The 19981-nt window shown below is 35.3% G+C and overlaps 1 protein-coding gene across 4 annotated transcripts in view; it reads left to right on the top strand.

Moving 5' to 3' along the window:
• USP47 (ubiquitin specific peptidase 47) overlaps nucleotides 1-19981 on the top strand; it is a 114157-nt gene that overhangs the window by 35758 nt on the left and 58418 nt on the right. Inside the window, exons 2-5 of one of the 4 annotated variants that reach the window (XM_039240911.1) lie at nucleotides 4901-4960; nucleotides 11228-11368; nucleotides 14807-14920; nucleotides 16409-16547. In XM_039240911.1, coding sequence (XP_039096842.1) covers nucleotides 4901-4960; nucleotides 11228-11368; nucleotides 14807-14920; nucleotides 16409-16547 — 454 coding nt within the window. Of the gene's footprint in view, nucleotides 1-4900; nucleotides 4961-11227; nucleotides 11432-14806; nucleotides 14921-16408; nucleotides 16548-19981 lie in introns of all 4 variants that reach the window. The other 3 variants (XM_039240909.1, XM_039240910.1, XM_039240912.1) reach the window with 3 other exon arrangements.

The raw sequence follows: 19981 nt of genomic DNA, 5'->3' as shown, positions 1-19981 counted from the left end.
GATGGCATATTATCATCTTTATTTACCCAAAGAAAATAAAAACACTAATTTGAAAAGATATGTGCACTCCTATGATTTAAAAAAAATGCTTTAAATGTTTTTATTTTTGAGAGAGAGCGAGTGCAAGCAGGGAAGGGATAGAGAGAGAAGGAGGAGAGAATCCAAAGCAGGCTTTGTGCTGTCAGTGCAAAGCCCGATGGTAGGCCCGAACCCACAAATGGTGAGATTATGACCTAAGCTCAAGTCAGATGCTCAACTGACTGAGCCACCTGGGTGCCCAGTGCATCCCTGTGATTATTGCAGCATTATTTACAATAGCCAAGGTATGGAAGCAGCTTAAGTGTCCATCAGTAGATGAATGGATAAGGAGGATGTGAGGTGTGTGTGTGTGTGTGTGTGTGTGTGTGTGTATATACACATGTATGTGGGAAAATTATGCAGCCATAAAAATGGATGAAATATGACTCATTTTTGATAGTTTCTATTGTTATGTCTTCAAGTTTATTAATCTTTTATTCAGTGGTACCTAATCTGTTAATCCTATCCATTATATATTTCATCTCAGATATTACACTTTTCATCCTAGAAATTTGAATTGGATCTTTTTTAAATCTTCCGTGTTTTTTGATAGCATACTCATCTACCTTTCTTTCTTTTTTTTTTTTTTAAAGATTTTATTTTATTTTAAGTAATCTGTACGCCCAGTGTGGGGCTTGAACTCATGACCTTGAGATCAAGAGTCACATGGTTTATTAGACTGAGCTAGCCAGATGTTCCTCTTCTTACCTACCTTTTTGGAGTATAAAATGTAATTATAAACTTTTTATACCCTTGTCTCCTAATTCTGTCATCTGTTTTGTTTCTAGGTTGGTTTTTCTTATTATGAGTCATATTTTTCTGCTTTTTTACCTTCCCATTTATGTTTGATTGCATATCAGACATTGTGAATTTTTCCTTGATGGGTGCTGGGTATTTTTTATTCCCATAAATGTTTTTGAGCTTTGTTTTTGAAGGCAGTTAATTTACTTGTAAACAGTTTGATGTTTTTGAGGCTTGCTTTTAAGTCTAAACCTAAGCCTAATTTGGTCCCACTACTGAGACAGTATTCTTCTGAGTACTCTTATCTGATGCCTTGTGTATTATATTTTTTCATCCTGGCTGGTGGGAAGTGAAACGAGCTCCAGAGATACTGAAACTGTGGTTTGTTCCCCTGCCTCAGGTATTTCTTCACATGCATATGCTGAGAAGTACTCAGCTCAATACTCATGGAGGACCACTCTATAGATCCCTGGATCTGTAGATCCATGTTGCCATTTCCACAGCTTTCTTTTCTTCAGTATTCTGTTCTGTAAATTTTAGCCAGATTGGCCCCTTTGAACTATTCAACTCAGGAAAATTACTGGACTCTACCTGGATTCTCCCTCCCTGTAGTGGCAGTAGCTTATCATATTAGTTTTTGCCTTCATAGCGATCACTGTCTTTTGTTGCCTGTCGTTTAATACTATTGAAAACTATTTTTTTCATATATTTTGTGTACGTTTTTAGTTGTTTAAGATGGGAAAGGTAAATCCAGTCTACTATGTCATTTTGGTTCATAGTGGCGGTTTCTTAGAGGTAGAGAATAAATAGGTAAAATTAAAACAGATACATCAAGTGGCCAAAAGTACTCTGGGGAAACCTGAAGCAAGGAAGGGAGATGTAAACTATTAACAGAATTGTAATTTTAAAAGGGTAACAAGAAAGGAGTGCTTGGATGGCTTATTTGGTTAAGCATCAGTCAGACTCTTGATTTCGGCTCAGGTCATGATCTCCTGGTTTGTGGGCTCTGCACTGACAGCACGGAGCCTGCTTGGGATTCTCTCTTTCCCTGTCTCTATGCCTCTACCCCACTCTCTCTGTCTTTCTCAGTATAAAAAATGAACAGGGGAAAAAAAAAAAAGATGATGAGAAAAACACCAGATTGAAAAATTGATTATTCTGATTATCTTTTGTTATATAACAGCCTGCCCGAAACTTAGTGACTTTTGCTTATGGATAGGCAATTTAGGCAATGTGGGGCTGGGACAGCTCATTTATGCTTTGCTAGGTATCAGCTGGAGCAGCTGAACTACTGGGACTGGAATCATCTGAATGCTTCCTCACATGTATGGTGATGGATGCTGGTTGCCAGCTGGGATCTCATTTGGGCTGTGGCTAGAATATCTACACATGACCTTTCTGTGTGGCTACTTGGCTCCCACGCAACATAGTGGCTGTGTTCCAGCGGCAACTGTCTGAGAGAGAACCAGGTGGAAGCTGTATTGCCCTTTCTATCCCAGCCTTGAAAGTCATGCTGTATATTACAAGAAGTCACTAAGGCTGACCCATAATTAAGGGGACTGGAATTAGACTCCTGTTCTTGCTGGCAGGCATGTCAGAGAATCTGTGATCATATTTTAAAGCTACCACAATTATATTTGTGCAAAGGAAGTAAGGATGGCCAGGGGAAGAGCATTCCAGGTCAAGTAGACAGAAATGTGAAGGCTCTGAGGTTGGTAGATACCTGATTGCTTAGATTTGTTTATGGTTGAGTTCCTACTGTAAAACGGCAGCTCCCTGAGGGCAAGGGCTTTGTTCACTGCTATTTTCTCAGCACCTAGTGTTTGACAGATGGTGCAGTTCAGTTCATATTTGTGGAAGAGATAGCCTTTTGGCACCGTGTATCAACAACCTAAAATGAGCACATAATCTTTGATCTAGTAATTCTTTCCTTGGACAGTTATCTTTAGGAGAAATACTGTATACATAAGCAAAGCTCTAGTGAAAATTTGAAGGTGTCTAAATGCCCATTAATAGCAGATTAGTTAAATAAATTACGGTTTTCTATATAATGGGACACTATAGTTTAAAAAAATTTTTTTTAATGTTTATTTATTTTTGAGAGAGAGAAAGAGAGCCCAAGCAGGGGAGGGGTAGAGAGAGAGACACATAATCTGAAGCAGGCTCTAGACTCTGAGCTGTCAGCACAGAGCCCAACACGGAGCTTCAGCTCATGAACCGTGAGATCATGACCTGAGCTGAAGTTGGACGCTTAATGGACTGAGCCATCCAGGCCACCCCCACTGTAGTTTTAAACTAAATATTTTGGCAAAGAAAGATGAATGTTGAGGGACGAGGAGCAGAATTAAAATAATGGTGTACAGAATGATGTTATTTGGTTAATAATTAGCAGTCTATATAATATATGCATAGATTGGAGAGGGATCTGATAGGATGTATATCAGAATGTTAATTGTTATAGGGGTTGTTTTATTTAGTTTATAAATGTTAATTTATTTTTGTGAGGGGGAGAGGGGAGAGAGAGAGGATAGGAAGGGGGATCTGCACTGACGAGAGAGCCTGATATAGGGCTTGAACTCAGAGACCACAAGATCATGACCTGTGCTGAAACTGGATGCTTAACTGAATGAATCAGGCATCCCTATAGGGGTTATTTTAGAGTTGTTTGTTAAAAAGGTTATTTATTGCTCTTATAAAGGCAAATAATGTAAAATATTTTCATTGATGTAGAATAGTATCTAAGTTACTGTGAGTAATAAGCACTTTTTAAATTAATATATCGGTCTTTTTATTAATTAAAGAAGTTGGAGGAAAATAAGATTTGTGCAGAAAAAAGTGTGAAATGGTGTAAAATCATGATTTTTCAGCATATTATCTCTTGATTATAGGTTACCTTTATTTTCTTTTTAATATTTCTGTATTTCCTTAATTGGAAAAATAAGGTTGTTTCATAATAAGGAAAAGATTTATATTAAAAGAAAATAGCTATGGTGGTAGTGTTAAGCAACTACCACCTTCAAGATTATTTATCATGTTAAAAATCCAAATTTATAGGGGCGCCTGGGTGGCTTAGTCGGTTAAGCGTCTGACTTTCACTTAGGGCATGATCTCTCGGTTCGTGGGTTCGAGCCCCGCGTCGGGCTCTGTGCTGACTGCCAGCTCAGAGCCTGGAGCCTGTTTCAGTCTGTGACTCCCTCTCTCTCTGACCCTCCCCTGCTCACGCTGTCTCTCTCTCTCTCCTAGAAATAAATAAAACATTAAAAAAAAATCCAAATTTATAAACCAGCTAAATCAGAGATCTCTAGATTTCCCTGCAAATTTCCTTTAATGGACTCAAAATATTATGTGATTTAGGAAGAGAAAGACAAATACTGTCTGATCTCACTTATGTATAGAATCTAAAAAAATAGAACTCCGGGAAACAGATTGGTGGTTGCCAGAGGAAGAGGGTACAGGAGATAGGTGAAGGTGGTCAAAATGCACAAACTTCGAATTCTAAGATACGTAAGTTCTGGGGATGTTACGTACAGCATGATGACTGTAGTTAACAATACTGCACTGTTGCTAAGAGAGTAGTTGCTAAGACAGTAGATCTTGTAAGTTGTCATCACTGAGAGGAAAACATTGTCAGTGTGTGAAATGATGGATGTTAACTAAACTTATTGTAGTAATCATTTTGTAATATATACATATATCACATGTTTATGTTGTATACCTCAAATTATTACAGTGCTAGATGTTAATTATATTTCAGTAAAACTGGAAAAAATATTATGTGGCTTAGAACATTTGATTTACACTTATATCTTAAGCTACCACTCTTTGTTAATGTGGTTTTTTCCATGCTAATATTAATCTTTATCACTGTAGTGCAGGTTTTCAGTAACCTTACAAGAGTAATTGAGCCCTAATGTAAAAATTACAAATGTAAGTTATGAATAAACTCCTAGGGGTGGTATAATACTTTAATACAGATTTCATTGCAAAAAAATGTCTTTTAGCTAATTGTTGTCATTTCACTGTCTTACCTCTTTATTTTAAAGAAATAATTTGTAATTCATTTTGTTCTTATATACCATAGGATGTGTTTTGGAGATGCAGACAAAGTATCTTTGATGAAATGAAGAAGAAATTTTTACAGGTAGACTGCTGATGTAATTGCTTTAGTATGATAATCAGCAGAACAAGTAACAGCATGTTGGTATTTTTATTTAGTAACAAGGCATGTCTTAAGTTTTATGTTTGTTTGGCTTGTTTCATTTCTACCTGATATTATTAAGAAGAAAAATCACCTTAAATGAATATGCATCTAGTTAGTCCTTTTTTTTTTTTTTTTTAAGCATGTGAGTGAGGGGGGAAACCTAAAAACTGTAGAACCCTCTGTTTTGACTTTCAGGTATGGTTGTTGTCTGTTTTTTTACAGATATATTTCATTTTCTGAAATATTAGTAGTGCTGGGATTGAATCATTCAATAACTTACAGAGTCAAAACCCAGAAATCTTACTTGCATAATTAAATAAAACCTTCCCAACAGGCTGAATGCAGTATAAACTTAAACTTTGCTGTGATGTAGCATCCCATTCTAACCTTTTCTTAATGCCTCTTTTTCCCTGGGTCCTCTAGCTGTAAAGTTTTTTTCTTCAAAGTGCTTCCTTTAATCTCTAAATGGTCTGTGGCAAGAGACCATTTAGGAAAAGATCATATAACATTGGAGTTTGCTGGGTGGGGGCTGGGGTGATAAGATGGGGGAAGGTAGTAGATGGAATGGATGGAGCATCTTAAAAATACATTTTTTAAAAAATAGTTTATTGTTAAGTTGGTTTCCATATAATACCCAGTGCTCATCCCAGCAAGTGCCCTCCTCCATGCCCATCACCCCTCTACCCCACCCCCATCTTGAATGCCCTCAGTTTGTTCTCAGTATTCAGGAGTCTCTCATGGTTTGCCTCCCTCCCTCTCCCCAAATGTTTTTTCCCCTTCTTCCCCCATGGTCCTCTGTTAAGTTTCTCCTGATCCACTTAAAAGTGAAAACATGATATCTTTCTTTCTCTGCCTGACTTATTTTGTTCAACGTAACACCCTTGAGTTCCATCCACATTGCTACAAATGGCCAGATTTCATTCTTTCTCACTGCCATGTAGTATTCCATTGTATAGATTAACCACATCTTGATCCTTTCATCAGTTGATGGACATTTAGGCTGTTTCCATGATTTGGCTGTTGAAAGTACTGCTATGAACATTGGGGTACATGTGCCCCTATGCATCAGCATCCCTGTATCCCTTGGGTAAATTCCTAGCAGTGCTATTGCAGGGTCATAGAGGAGTTCTTTTGTTAATTTTTTTGAGGAACCTCCACACTGTTTTCCAGAGGGGCTGCAAAAATGTTTTTTAAAATGTAAGTTAGGGCCCTCCATCATTGCCCCAGTAATTGTTACTTGTTAAAGTAAAAATGCATACCTGATAAATTTAATAAATTTCAGTCAGCAAAAATATTCACTCCCTCAGTTCTGTCTTTTAATCTATGGCAGTATTAGCTGTAGATACTCAGAAGGGTAATGTGCTAAGGCCTAATTTCCTAGCTCATGACAGCTCCTATACCAAGAAGTAGGTAGAACGGACTTCAATGTGTGTAAGTTTGCAACCATAATACTATTCTTAGTAATAACTTTGAAAAGAAGAGAGTCTTGAGAGAAAATGGGTTGACTATTAAATTTAGAGGTAAAGAGGTCCCTTTGTAATGTTTTAAAATTCTTTCTATCTTTTTTCTTAGAAAAATCTGCATCTTGGAAACTTTGAATTTTGTTTGATATTGTTTTCTACATGCTCATACATTCTGAATATATGCCATCAATTACACACCTTGCTTTTTAAATAAGAAACACCTAGGAAGTATTTTTTAATGAAACAAAAATTATGGCATTAATTTCAGAGAACTCAGATTTGAACTTAGAATTATTGGGAATGCCAAGAAAAGGAGATGACATGACTTAAGAAGTGAACATGCTGTCAGGCAGGCTCTGAGATCCCTCAGACGGAACTATCTCTTGTCGACCTCTGCAGGCTGTCCCTAGCAGCGAGCTTATCTTTGGAAGAAAATATGTTTTCAATGTTTTTATCCCCGTACTTTATCTTTTGTAAATAACAATGTGGCTTAAAGTTGGTTTTTTTTTCTTTGTTTTTTCAAGAATTCTTTCTTCAGAGTATGTTCGGAAATCCAGCTTTGTTTCTGAAGTGAGCACAGACAGGCACAGACCAAACACTGTTAGCATGCACAGTGGTAATGTAACTGCTGTCGACTTTCCCCCCACCCCCATTCTCACTCATGTAATATTGCTATGAGTTGTCCATAAAATAAGTAGTTTTACTTTTATACATTGTACCTTTTTTCTAACTAGCTAGATTTTCTATGTCAAGAGCTTTGTGTTCCTCTCACAGCTCACCTAAGATATATGAAATATTTTCCCAAGTGGAACATGGCTTTTCTAAAACTTTGCACTTGTTTTCTCTTAACTTTTTTCTCTTATTAATCATAAAACTCTTTTAACTTAAAGATTGTGCTCTCTTTCCTAAATTGTGATGTATCCTTAGATGCCTTGCCTTAATGTTGGATTTAGTGCTTAAATGGATGCCCTCCCTGCTGCTATCAACACCACCAACACTACATCCTTTCCATCTAGTGCTTGCTGTACTTAAGTGTGTTTAAGTACATTTTTGCTATCTAATGCTGTAGAAGAGCCTACCCCAAAACTTAGTGGCTTAAAACAACAACTAGTTTATTTGCTCACAATTCAGTGGGATGGGATTTGGGCAGAGGCTCAGCTGGTCAGTCTCTCTGCTCCGGGTGGCGTTATCTGGGATCATTACTTGGCTGCATTTAGCTGGTGTCTGGCTTTGGATGGCATGTCCAAGAAAGCTTTTCTTGGGTATTAGACACCCCAGTGCCCCTCTCATGTGGGCATGTGTTCTCTGTGTGGATTGTTAGGGCTATCATGGTGGTCCGAGGGTAAGTGGATTTTTTTTTTTTACTCATAAGTGGGAATGTTCCAAGAGGTACAAAAGCAGAAGATGCTGATTTTTTTAAGGTCCTGCCTAAAATCACACATTGTCACTTATGTCATAGTCTTTTGGTCCTAGCCGGTCACAAGGCCAGTCCAGATTCATGGGAAAAGGAAAAAGATAATGAGTGGCAAAGAATCTGTAGCTATTTTTCATTTACCTCAGAGTGATCCTGCTTTTTCCTTTGGGTGTAAATGGGATCAATTAGGGGCAGAGCTCCAAAGAAATTAAGAATGGTAGCTACCCCATTTTCCTAATTCCAGGATACACCTTTTTACATTTAAATGTTTTGGAAATCTGCATATTTAATACAACATTGTAGAGTTGTGTTTTTTTTTTTCCTTAAAAAACTGTTGTAAAGCTATTGGTATATCTTTATTGATGGTATCTGAGAATTGAGAAATGATTTTTTTCTTATCAGGTCTCAGATTGGAGGTATGTAGGGGGAGTGATTAGTGTTGGCAATAGTGTTATGTAAAATTTACATGTAGTCTGTGGATGATAACCATATATTTGATTAAATTAGAAATCAAGGGCCAGAAGGTAGAGTCTGAAGTACTAAGATTTATAACTGGCTAGCTTAGAGCCTTAAAGAATATGAGAGCTTTTTGTTTGTTTCCCTTATTCTAGAATTGAATTGAAGAGTAAGATGTAATTAGCCCAGAAACTCTGCTTATAGGAATTTTAAGGAGATAGGAAAGCACACAGTTTTATGTAGAGGTTCATCACAGAATGATTACTAAAATGTAATGAAGTCTAGCCTAAGAGTCAGTAAAATAGAACTGATAGAACAAATTATTGTTAATCCATATAATAAAATGCTATTAACTGTTAAAAAATGAGAAGTTAGAAAAAGTTTGACACACAAAGATTACATGATACATTTACAAGTAAAGAAAGAAATTACAAAACAGCATATATATTCTAACCCAGTGTATGTGTTTAAGTGTGCATGTATATTTGGGTATGTGGGCAAAATATTTGGAAGGATATACTCCAAAATGTAAATAGTATCTGTGTATTACGGGGTTACAGATGATTTCTATTTTTTCCTTTATAGTCTTCCTATTTTTTAAAAAAAGGAACAAAGTTATTTTTATACAATTCACAGAAAAGAAAGCCATTGTCATTAAAAAGAATAAAAGGTACACATGAGATTACATTTTGTATTTACTGTAGTACATTAGTCTTCAGATGAGATTCCTTTGGAGATAATATCCCCACATTTTTGAGTGGAAAAGGAGGAGTGGAGTGGAAATAGAGTGCCTGTACCTTATGCTCACATATTTAGGAGAAGCAGCAGGAAAGCCAACATGTGGCTGTATGATGTTGCTGCATCCTCACTCTGATGTACACTATTATGCTAGCACTTTGGATTTCTGAATTTGGTAGGGTCATCTTCCTTAGACCTTCAATTCCAACCTATCTGAGGTTTTAAAATCTGGACCCATGGTATTTTCTACCTGGAAAACTTGACTTTACATCTGAAGTCTTTTGTTTGAAACTATGAAAATGGATCTTTCCTATTTGAAAGTTATTTTGAATTGTTCATTCTTTTACTGTAAACTAGAGTTTAAAAAGGCCCACATTATGTTTCTCAGTTTGGGATCAAAATGTGTGAAACAGTCATTACATGTGTTAATATAACATCTTAAGTTTGTAGAGGAAGCCTTCCCCCCCCCTTTCTGAGAAATGTATTACTAATGCTTTTTTTTTTTGTTATTCTGTTTATTTTATAGAAATGTATTTTCCTTTTTTCCATTTTAAATGGATTCTTATTTATAGTTAAATACTTTGATTGTCTGAATATTGTGCTAACCAATCTACTTTAAACATTATGCTTTTATAGAAATTTATTTCTATTCTAAACTACTTGGATTAACTTAATTTAAATAATCTCTTGCAAACTCACAGTTGTATGTAGCAGAAACATTAGAATTGTGTTGCTCCACCAAACAAACAGATAAACCTTGTGGCTATCCTGTCTTTAATACTATTCAATGATAATAATTATTGTTTAAAAATGAGTAATATAGAAGCAACAAAAGTTTGGAGTTGTTATTGTTGTAAAATAGAAGGACAGAAAGAAATTATAGTATACATAGCCACTTTGTAACAGTTCATATTTCTGTAAAGCCTATTATGGGAATGGTGAGACTTCCCTCAGTTAAATGACTGCTGCACTTGATTTTGAGGGGAAGCAAGAGATTTGCATAATCAGATTTGCATGTTAAAATACTATTCTGGATTGAAGGAAGATAAGATTAGAAAAAGTTAAACCTCTCATGAAGCTATTGCCATAATCTTGGTATAAGATTTTGATTGCTGCAGACAGGAATAGAGAAAGGAAGATGGCTCAAGAGATATTCAGAAGGTAGAATTGATGGAATTTTGGTGATTGTTTGAGGTGAAGAAGAGGGAAGAGATGAGGAAGGTGCTCAACTCTAGTTTCAGCAGCAGGTAGATGATGGTGCCATTCACTGAGTTTGGCATTATAGGAGAAGGAGGGAAAGAACTTCTTGCACTAAAGGATCTGATGCAGCCTACTACCCCTGTGGAAAGTGAAAAAGAAAAGCAATGTCCTTCAACAGCTTGAGAGGGAGGGCATAGCCTCTTGGAGAAAGCCTCCTTTAAAAACTTTTTGTCTTGGTAATTACTGAGTTATGTACTAGATGAAAAAGAAGGAAGAAAATTTGTGACCCTAACTTTCTTCTAAGTTGGTAATTGAAAAGTTTGTTCCCTTTGCTTTGCTTTACTTGCTTCTGCTGCCTAATCTGGTTAGATAAGCTTGCCAGTTCCCAACACACTGATAAATGAGGTTTGGACATCTGGTCTACAGGTATAGTAACATAAAGATCAGGGGGCCTGGTTGCCTGTGTCCCCTTGTTAGGGATTTTGCAATTTTAGACAGTCTTCACTTATTTCTACACAGTTCCCTTTCTGTTTCTTCAAAAAACCCAGAAGTGCTAGATTCGACTGTGCTAGCATGGTAATGACACATTTTCAAGGACCAGATTTTATTACTTTCAAATGAAAATTGCTCAAATATGCTGTCTTTGCAACTTGTTGACCATTGATTTATAGCCTTAAAAAGGTGAAAGCAGATACCCACAAGAATGAATGTTGATTCCTAAATATACCCTAGTTTTTCCAAAACAAACACATACGGTGCTTTATATGTCTGACATATCCATTACAGTCTCTTTCAGACATAACAAAACAATAATACTAGCTTAGAGAAAATAATATTTTGTGGGATATGTTTACATTTAATCATAGAAAATATGGTTAATTATAATTGTTTTGGTTTTCTTTAAAGATAAACAATATTTGTTTGTTTTAATTTCAGATAGAAAATGCTGCTGAAGAACCTAGAGTTTTATGTATAATACAAGATACTACTAATTCAAAGACCGTGAATGAACGGATCACTTTAAATTTGCCAGCTTCTACTCCACTCAGGAAGCTCTTTGAGGATGTGGCCAACAAAGTAGGCTACATAAATGGAACCTTTGATTTAGTGTGGGGAAATGGAATCAATACTGCTGATATGGTAAAACTCTAGACTTAAAGCATGTTCTCTTAAGCTACTAATAATACCATAGTCGTCATTATTATTCTTGTTATTAATAGTATATTAAATCCTGAACCTTTTTTAATATCATAAGCAAAACTGTAATAAATAATTTAGAGCCTGTGTGCAGCTCAGTGACTGGATCCTCTTCATCCCTTTGCCTTTATTCTGGATTCAGCATTTCCTTACCCTAAAGTTTGCATAATGACATTAGTTTTTTAATTCATTCATGTAAGAGGACTATCCTATTGTATCAACTATAGAAAATTTCCCAACATTTACTGCATGGCATGATATTCATCTTTTTAAGTGAAAAAAGAGAATATGGAATCATGTGTATTTTATAATCTAATTTTTGGAAAAGAAGAGAAAAATGTGTATGAAAGGAAAAGGAGAGGAAGGATATACATCCATGTTAACAGAGATTATGTACCATATACAGTTGTAGGCACCTGATCAAGAAGATTGGTGTTACCATGACTTTTGCTTCAAGATCTCACAGTCCTGTTATAGAAATAGATGTATTGGCAAATAATTACACTAATGTGTTTGAAGTAATCTATTATAAGCTTGTTTTGAGTGCAAAGAGGAGGCATTGATCACTTTGCATGGGAGAGACCATTGAGTTGGATCTCATCTCCACTATTAGGATAATTTTGGAAATGGTATAACTGCTTACCAATTAAAAATTAGCTATCCTAAGCTAGCAAGCTTGTAGACAAGCTATAGTGGGTCCTTTAAGACTTTGTAAACGTAGCTCCCAGATACTGGACTAATTTGTTTTCTTTTTTTTTTTTTTTTTTAACTTTTTAAAAAATTTGTTTCCTTAACATAAATTTCCATCTCCCTGCCTTTGCTTATATTACCTCTTTCTGTCCTGTGTCATTGCTATTCTTAAGTTCTCTAGGAAAATACCTCTGATGTGAAATGAAATTAAATGTGTTATCTCTGTGATATTTGGAGGGCAGAGTTTTAATTGGGTCCATAGATGAATCAAAGATGTTTGATGTTGCTTGATTTGCCCTTAAAATCCATGGTATTTTGCTTCCTATTCCATAATGTATTTGCATTTTTTAAATATAGACCTAATGTTTTAAATTAACCAACTTTTTCCCCTCTGAAATTAATCAGTAAAATCAGTAGTCCAACAAGATATACAAACAGAAATAATATTTAACTTGAAACTTTGAATATTCCATGTTATATCACCATGTAACTTCTAATGTTGCCTCTTTTTAAAGGATAGTTCAATACTGTCACGTATGTCTCCCCTAGTCTTTTTTTTTTTTTTTAAGAAGCCTTACATGTTGTTTCCTCATGCCACCTTAAAAATCTTTCTCTTTGACCCCTCATTGTACTTTTTCTTCTGCTATACCACTTATCAGAACTTTCTTTTTATTATAGTTATTATTCATTTGTGTCTTTCCATATGGTACAATGTGTGTATTTTAGTGGCTGGGACCTCATAGTATTAATTTTGCATCTTCCATAGATAGCTTCCTTAGACACTCCAAAAATGTGTGTTAAATTAACATATAGACTATGTTTAAATAGCTCTGTGTCAGGATTATCTACTTCTCTTTGTGTAGCTATGACTGAGTTCAAGTACTTGACTTCTGTATTTTTATTTGCTTACTGTACATTTCTGAAAGTATATTCTTTCACCTGTGTTATGTATACTTCTGGGAAAACCTAACGCACTTAGCTACTCACAAGCTCATACACACAGGCACATTTGTTGAGGTAAAACATTCTACGTATTCCAGCTATATTCTCCGATCTTTTATCAGAGAATGTAAAGGATGCAAATATACCTTTGCTCCTTCCATGTGGCTTCTCTTAGCTTCCGATTTCCTGTGTCCCATTTTTCTCATGGATTTCTAGATGTAAGCCAGTTAAGAGAGATCATATAAGTTTGTTATTTTATATACTTAATACTTATTTTGAACTTATTATGTGCTTAGTAACGTTCTGGTATAAGACTCTATAGATATAATCTCATTTAGTCCTTATAACGCACTCTGTGAGGTAGGTGCTGTTATAGCCTCATATTAGAGGTAAAGAAGCTGAGTCATGGGGAAATGGAGGTAACTTGCTCAGAGTCACACAAATAGCAAGGGACAGCATCTTTTATAGTTAGGTTTTGTATTTTTATCCTTAATACCTAAACTTTTATATAATGTAAGTTCCTAAGAAAGGCATTTCTATAAAATAAGTTTTTCTAAGGTGGCATTCCTCATGTCTTAGAAACATTAAAAACGTCTCTTAATATAACAAAATAGTTTTAGGACAAAAGAACAAGGTGTTCATTTCATCTCTTATTTTTTCAACAATGGACTAGTGCATGGGTGAGTCCCTACCGTAGACTTGCAGCACACAGAACTCCGTCTCATCCACCACCCAGAGTGTATCAGAATGAAATTGCCCTACCAGACAAAAGAGTTAGGTAAAGATTACTTATCTTAGATGTTTAATTTTCAAGAATGATCACTTCCATCCTCCCAGAATCCTCTGGATCCTGGCAGTGAACTTGAAACAGGTTATCATATACTAGGACAGGTTGTTCCTTAAGGAGTCTTTCTGAAAGTGCCCATTTTGGTATATTACATAATTATTTTGGTTAGATTGCTTAGTGTGTTGCTTACCTGGGAATTCCCATCTTCATATATCAAAACATGTTTTTATAGTTATTAGTAAATATAAAATTAGCTAGTCTTCATGAAAATTTGTTACATACTATATAACAGACATTTTAAAGAACATAGAAACACAGATGTTTATAATTATTTTTTTTGCACAATACTTAACATTACTTCTTAACTTTCTTTACCTTTTTACTCTCCAGTTTTGTTTTTCAAATTTTTTTTTTTAGGTTTTATTTATTTCTGAGAGAGAGAGAGAGAGACAGCCAGCCAGCATGAGCAGGGAAGGGTCAGAGAGAGAGGGAGACACAGAATCTGAAACAGGCTCCAGACTCTGAACTAGCTGTCAGCACAGAGCCCAATGCAGGGCTCAAACCCATCAACTGTGAAATCATGACCTGAACCGAAGTCAGACGCCCAACCGACTGAGCCACCCAGGCACCCCCACTCTCCAGTTTTTTAAGATGTTGGGAAATATGAACATCTGGGATACCTGTCAGTATATGCACTGTCACTGGGCTTAGCCATCCTAATATATGAGTAAATGAGTTAATTCCAAGTCTAGATTAACAGAATTTACCAGACTCTTCATTTTAAAAATTAGTGTTTGAGCACAAGGATTGTAGACATGAGTTCATTTACGTATTACTTGTTTTATTTTATTATAATTAATGTTTCTCATAATCTGGGATATTTTATTTTATGCCCATAGGCTCCACTGGACCATACCAGTGACAAGTCTCTTCTTGATGCTAATTTTGAGCCAGGAAAGAAGAACTTTCTGCATTTGACAGATAAAGATGGTGAACAGCCTCAAATACTGCTGGTAAACTATTTAAAAAGCCCCATATTCATAATTTTTGTGGACTGTCACTGTTGAGAAACAATATTTCAAAGGAGGGAGAAGAAATATGGATTTGTAGTTTATATATAATAAATTATTTCTGTATTTTATGTTGGCTTCTTATAAGTGTATATGTTAACATGGTAACAGTGGGCTGTCCAAAAGCACTGTTTGTGTATATAGTTTGTTGCTGCACTGAGAACAGAGTTTGCCATCTTCAAGGGTACCACCATAACAGGGATGAGGTGGATCTAGGATAAGTTAGAATACCACAGAGATCTTCTGCGATGTTTCAGTGGCGTTTTTCCTTTGGTTAAGTATTTGTGTGGTTGCTGTTAAGTCCTTGGCAGTTATGCCTAGATTTTTCCATATTTTGGGCTAGGGACAGACCCACAGAATTCTCTACTCTGACATTTTGCTCCCACCTTCCCCCCTTCTTTTTGGAATAACTAGTTTGTAAGTTACATGCTTTATTTCTGTTCTTTTAGTATTTGCCTCAATTCCTATTTCAGTAGGCTTTCCTTCCTGGTCCAGTGGCTGTATAGATCATCTAATCCAGTAATTCCCAATTTGAGGGGCATTCCTAAAAAAGATTGAGAAAACCTGGTCTGGTTTACCTTGCTGTTTTACAGACTCAGGAAAGTAAGGCATAGAGAGTTTATGGACTTTTTCAGAACATTTTTCTTCAGTGAAACTTCTCTCAGGAAAAGCTCTTCTATTTGATGCTTTTCATGTAGAATTCTCTTGTGAAACAGAATACCTGTCTGGACAGTAGACAGTAGTTAAACACAGAGCATCCATACTGAAGCAATACTAGAATGTGCTTTATCCCATCATTTATTTTTATGACCTCATGAGAAGATTTTAATTTGTCTGAACGACATTGAAATATAAATTAGCTATTAATTTAGGGAGCTCTAGATCCACAATTTAGGAAGTCATGTATTAAAATGCATAGTAATTACTCTTCAGCTCTGTCTTAATTGCTTACACTAATTTTATATCCCTGAATCCTTTTTGACATCTTCCTCACTAATAGGAAGTTTCTTAGTGGAGACAGCAGGAAACAATCCATTTCATCCAACCCTTTTTAAGTATGCCCTACCTGCCAGGCCTGCTGGGCAAGGACGATGTAAAAATGAATGATAGATTCTTGTCCTCAAAAGAGTTCACAATGGAACTTTGTCCTCTCATAAACAAAAATTGAAAAAGAATTAAGGACAATTGCAAAAGTGAGAACTTGGAAAGGAGACATGAGCATCTTTCCAAAGTGTTTTACATTGGGTGTCTTTTGAAGCCTTCCTGTAGGAAATGGGGAGGGTGTACATTCCTTTGAATGTCTTGGGGGTAATTGTAAGGCCTCATGTTTTTTTTTCATTGCCTCAGCAGTTAGTATGATTGCTGTTGTATTTTTCTCATTGTTTCAGCAACATAAGCCATTTGTTAAATATTGGTTTTGCTGCATTTTAGGAGGATTCCAGTGCTGGGGATGATAGTGTCCATGACCGATTTATAGGTCCACTTCCAAGAGAAGGTTCTGTGGGCTCTACCAGTGATTATGTCAGCCAAAACTACTCCTATTCATCTATCCTCAATAAATCAGAAACTGGTAAGTTTTTTTATTATTGTTGTTGTGGTTGTATTTTCGTAAAATCATACTGTGTTAGACCCAGAGTAATCTTGGAGATCTCAAGCCTAGTCCCCTCATTTTGTGGATTAGAGAACTGAGACCAAAAGCAAGATTACTAGGTAGCAGCGATAAAATTAGAGCCATAATATGGTTTCCCTTTCTCTCAACTCCATGTTGGTTTTACTGTATTGTTACTGCCACTATTTAGTAATAAAGTGAAAAATATTGAATATTATATTTTGAAGGAAGACTTTTTGATAAGTTTCTATTTTGAATTTATTCTTAAATTTCTGAAGTTGACTTTCTTTGGAAAGGAATGTTTCCATTCTATCTTTTTGGATCAGAATAAACTGTAGGGGATACTTCCATTTTGAAGCAGATGGGCCAGGCTTATTTTATTAGACCTACTCTGTCACCTTTTAGTTTAATCAAATCATATGTTTGAAATTAATCATGAAATTAAAAAATTCCTGTTAACGCTTTTCTAAACATTTTTAAACCTAGGTTTTGATTTTTTTTCAATTTTTTCTATTGAGCAGTGAAATTATTTATATAAAGGTTTATTCCTTTATATAGAAAATTGGTTAATTGCCTAAATATAGTCTGGGTACTTTTACATAACATTTTATCTTACAACAAACCTTTGCTAAGGTAGTATTACTTATGTTAAAAGAAATGGAAACTGGGCTTCCGAGAAGTCTTTGATTGCACAGCTGGTAATGCTAGGTGTGACTTCAGAACTTTTACTCTTAGAACTTCAAAACAGAGATGATCTTAAATATTATATGCAAATATATAGTATAAAAAGAAAATAACATTACATTGCAGATTTTGTTCTAACGTGATCTGTAATCTTCTATTTACTATGTTTTGTAATTAAAATGTACAGTAATTTCCTTATAGCTGATCATTTGTACAGGCTTAATGGTGTATTTGTTCTGGAAATACCAGTAAAAGTTGGTCATGTTTGGTGTTTAGGATCATTTATATCTGTAGAACTTTTTGCAGTCATATACCAGGAATCAAAGAATGCAAAATTATCTTCTATTTCAGATAATAGGAGATAATAAAGCTTTTTATCATTACACTGTTTAGAGTAGTGATTCTCAGATTCTTATTTCTTTAAAAATCATTTGGGGATACTTAAAAATGTAGGCTCCCAGGCATTACTTCCCAGAATACTGGGTAGATAAATTGCCTTTTGTTTTAAATAAGCACCCTAGATTATTCTGAGATAGTTGAAATACGTTGAGAAAGTTCCAAATTTAACAAATCAGGATTCTTGGAGTATTTGCTTTGTATTCTCACAATCAGTTTAGTCCTTTAATAGGAGTATTTGCAGAACTCCTCCTTTGTGCTGTATATTCTATGGCTCTATGATGCCTATAAATTTCTAGAGACTCATACTTTTAAAAAAATTCTTTCTTTGTACAAGTGTAATATATGCTTATCGTCATGCTTTAAAATGAAGAAAGTGAAAATCACTGACAGTGCTACCAGCAGAAACTACTTACAGTGATTTTGCTTATTTCTGTTTTATCTTTCCTCCATATCTGTGCTTTTGAGAAAGTGGAGGAATCATATTACGAGCATTTTTTGATCTGTATGTATTTTTTCCTTAATACTATATTATAAGCATTTTTTAGTGCTATTCAGTAGTATTTTAGTAGAGTTTTGAATGGCTGAAAAACAGTATTTCATTGTATAGTTTGGATATTTAAGCTGTTTAATTACTGATGTTATGATGAACATTCTTGTATGTAAGTTTTTTTTCTTATCTTTGATTATTCCCTTAGGGGAAAATTCTCAGTAATTGAATTACTAAGTTGAAATTTAATTTAAAAAAATTTAGAAGCCTTTGATCTACATTGCCATGTAATGGCAGCCTTCATTCCCAGTTATTGTTGCTCACACACCTCTCCTCCCCTCTTTTTCCCTACCTGTACATTTTCCCTCTAGTGTTCTAGGAGTGCTGCCTTTCTGAATTAAAATAGTCTATAAGCATCCAAAGGAGTTGTGGTTCAAAAAGAATTTTGTTATTGAATTTTCATTTTCCTTAAATTAGTGTAAATCTTGGTGCCATGTACCAAATGATTTTATTGAAAGATGCTGTCATGATTTTGACTCAGGACTCTAGGAACACATTTCTCCATAATGCAAGAGATTTGGAGATTTGATATATTCTTTTCTGTCTCCCCTGTCTACCAGCTTTCCCATAGACAGTCGCTGTTGACAGGAGATGATAGGGGTGGGCAGGGTGGGGTATTGTGTGTATGAGCATTAAGGGACAAGGAGTGGATTGAAGGCTAATGAGGACTTGCAGGTGATTAGAAACTTTGTAACGAGGGTGTTTCCATTATCTGAATCCAAGATAACTTTCCTTGGCTGGTTTCTTTAACAGTTCTTTTTATTTAATCAACTCCAGGAGTTGGCCTGTTACATTCTATTTCATTTGGCCTATTTGTTACCTGCTGGTTCTGTTCAGAATTTTTTTCTGCATGTGCCCTTACAGAATGACATGTTTTCATCTTCTTCTCCCTTACTAGCTCACATTTAAAGGATTGATTCACAGCTATTTCAGATGTAGCACCCACGTGATAACGTGTCATTTGAAGTTTATTGATTTAGACAGTGCTTAATAAGATTTCTACTATTCAATAGCGCTTTTATTAGAATCACTAAAATCTTTATAGTTTTGAAAAATAGTACCTTTATGCGATACATTGTTCATTCTTTGCAAAATATGGTGCTAAATCAAGTACAATGACCATAGATTTTTCTATATGATTTTTATTGCTAATGACAAAATAAAGAACGATGGCAGTAATTAAGTGTGTTACTCCTTCCTTCCATTAAATCCTTCTCCTACCATCCTTTTTTTTTAAGCCCAGGGAGGGGAAACAAGGCCACATATAAATGATACATGATTGGTCTATAGGTATATGTATTCATCCTCACTGTTGAGGGATTGTAGAAAAAGTAAAACAACCTGGTATCATGGCCAAAGCACTGTTGTTTGTGAGGAAGAATTTGTTTATATGAACTAAGAATGAAATAATGCTTCATTATGCATAATCAGGCCACATATCCTACAGATTTGTGTTATTTGTAAGTCATATATACACTTTCTGCTTAAGTTCACCTGCTGCTGTGCTAAGTAGTAGGATAAAGAGATAAATCAGACTTGACACTTCCCCTCACAGTCTGATGGGGAAGACATATAAGTAGATAGGTCATTACCGGACACTGTGCTGAAAGCTCAGATATGGATTAAAGACAGGGTGCTATGAGAACAACTCAGGTGGGGGTTGGTTAGGAATTGAAGCAGTTTATAATTCTATAACAATGTAGAATAGAATATATAAACACCGTATTCTTAAATATAAAAGGCATTAGAAATCAAAACTTGAACC

This window comes from Hyaena hyaena, unplaced genomic scaffold, assembly GCF_003009895.1.
Source record: "Hyaena hyaena isolate Hyena2069 unplaced genomic scaffold, ASM300989v1 scaffold_183, whole genome shotgun sequence".
NCBI classification, from domain to species: domain Eukaryota; kingdom Metazoa; phylum Chordata; class Mammalia; order Carnivora; family Hyaenidae; genus Hyaena; species Hyaena hyaena.
Note: the sequence above shows the minus strand (reverse complement) of the source record. Positions and strands in the feature narration are given on the sequence as shown.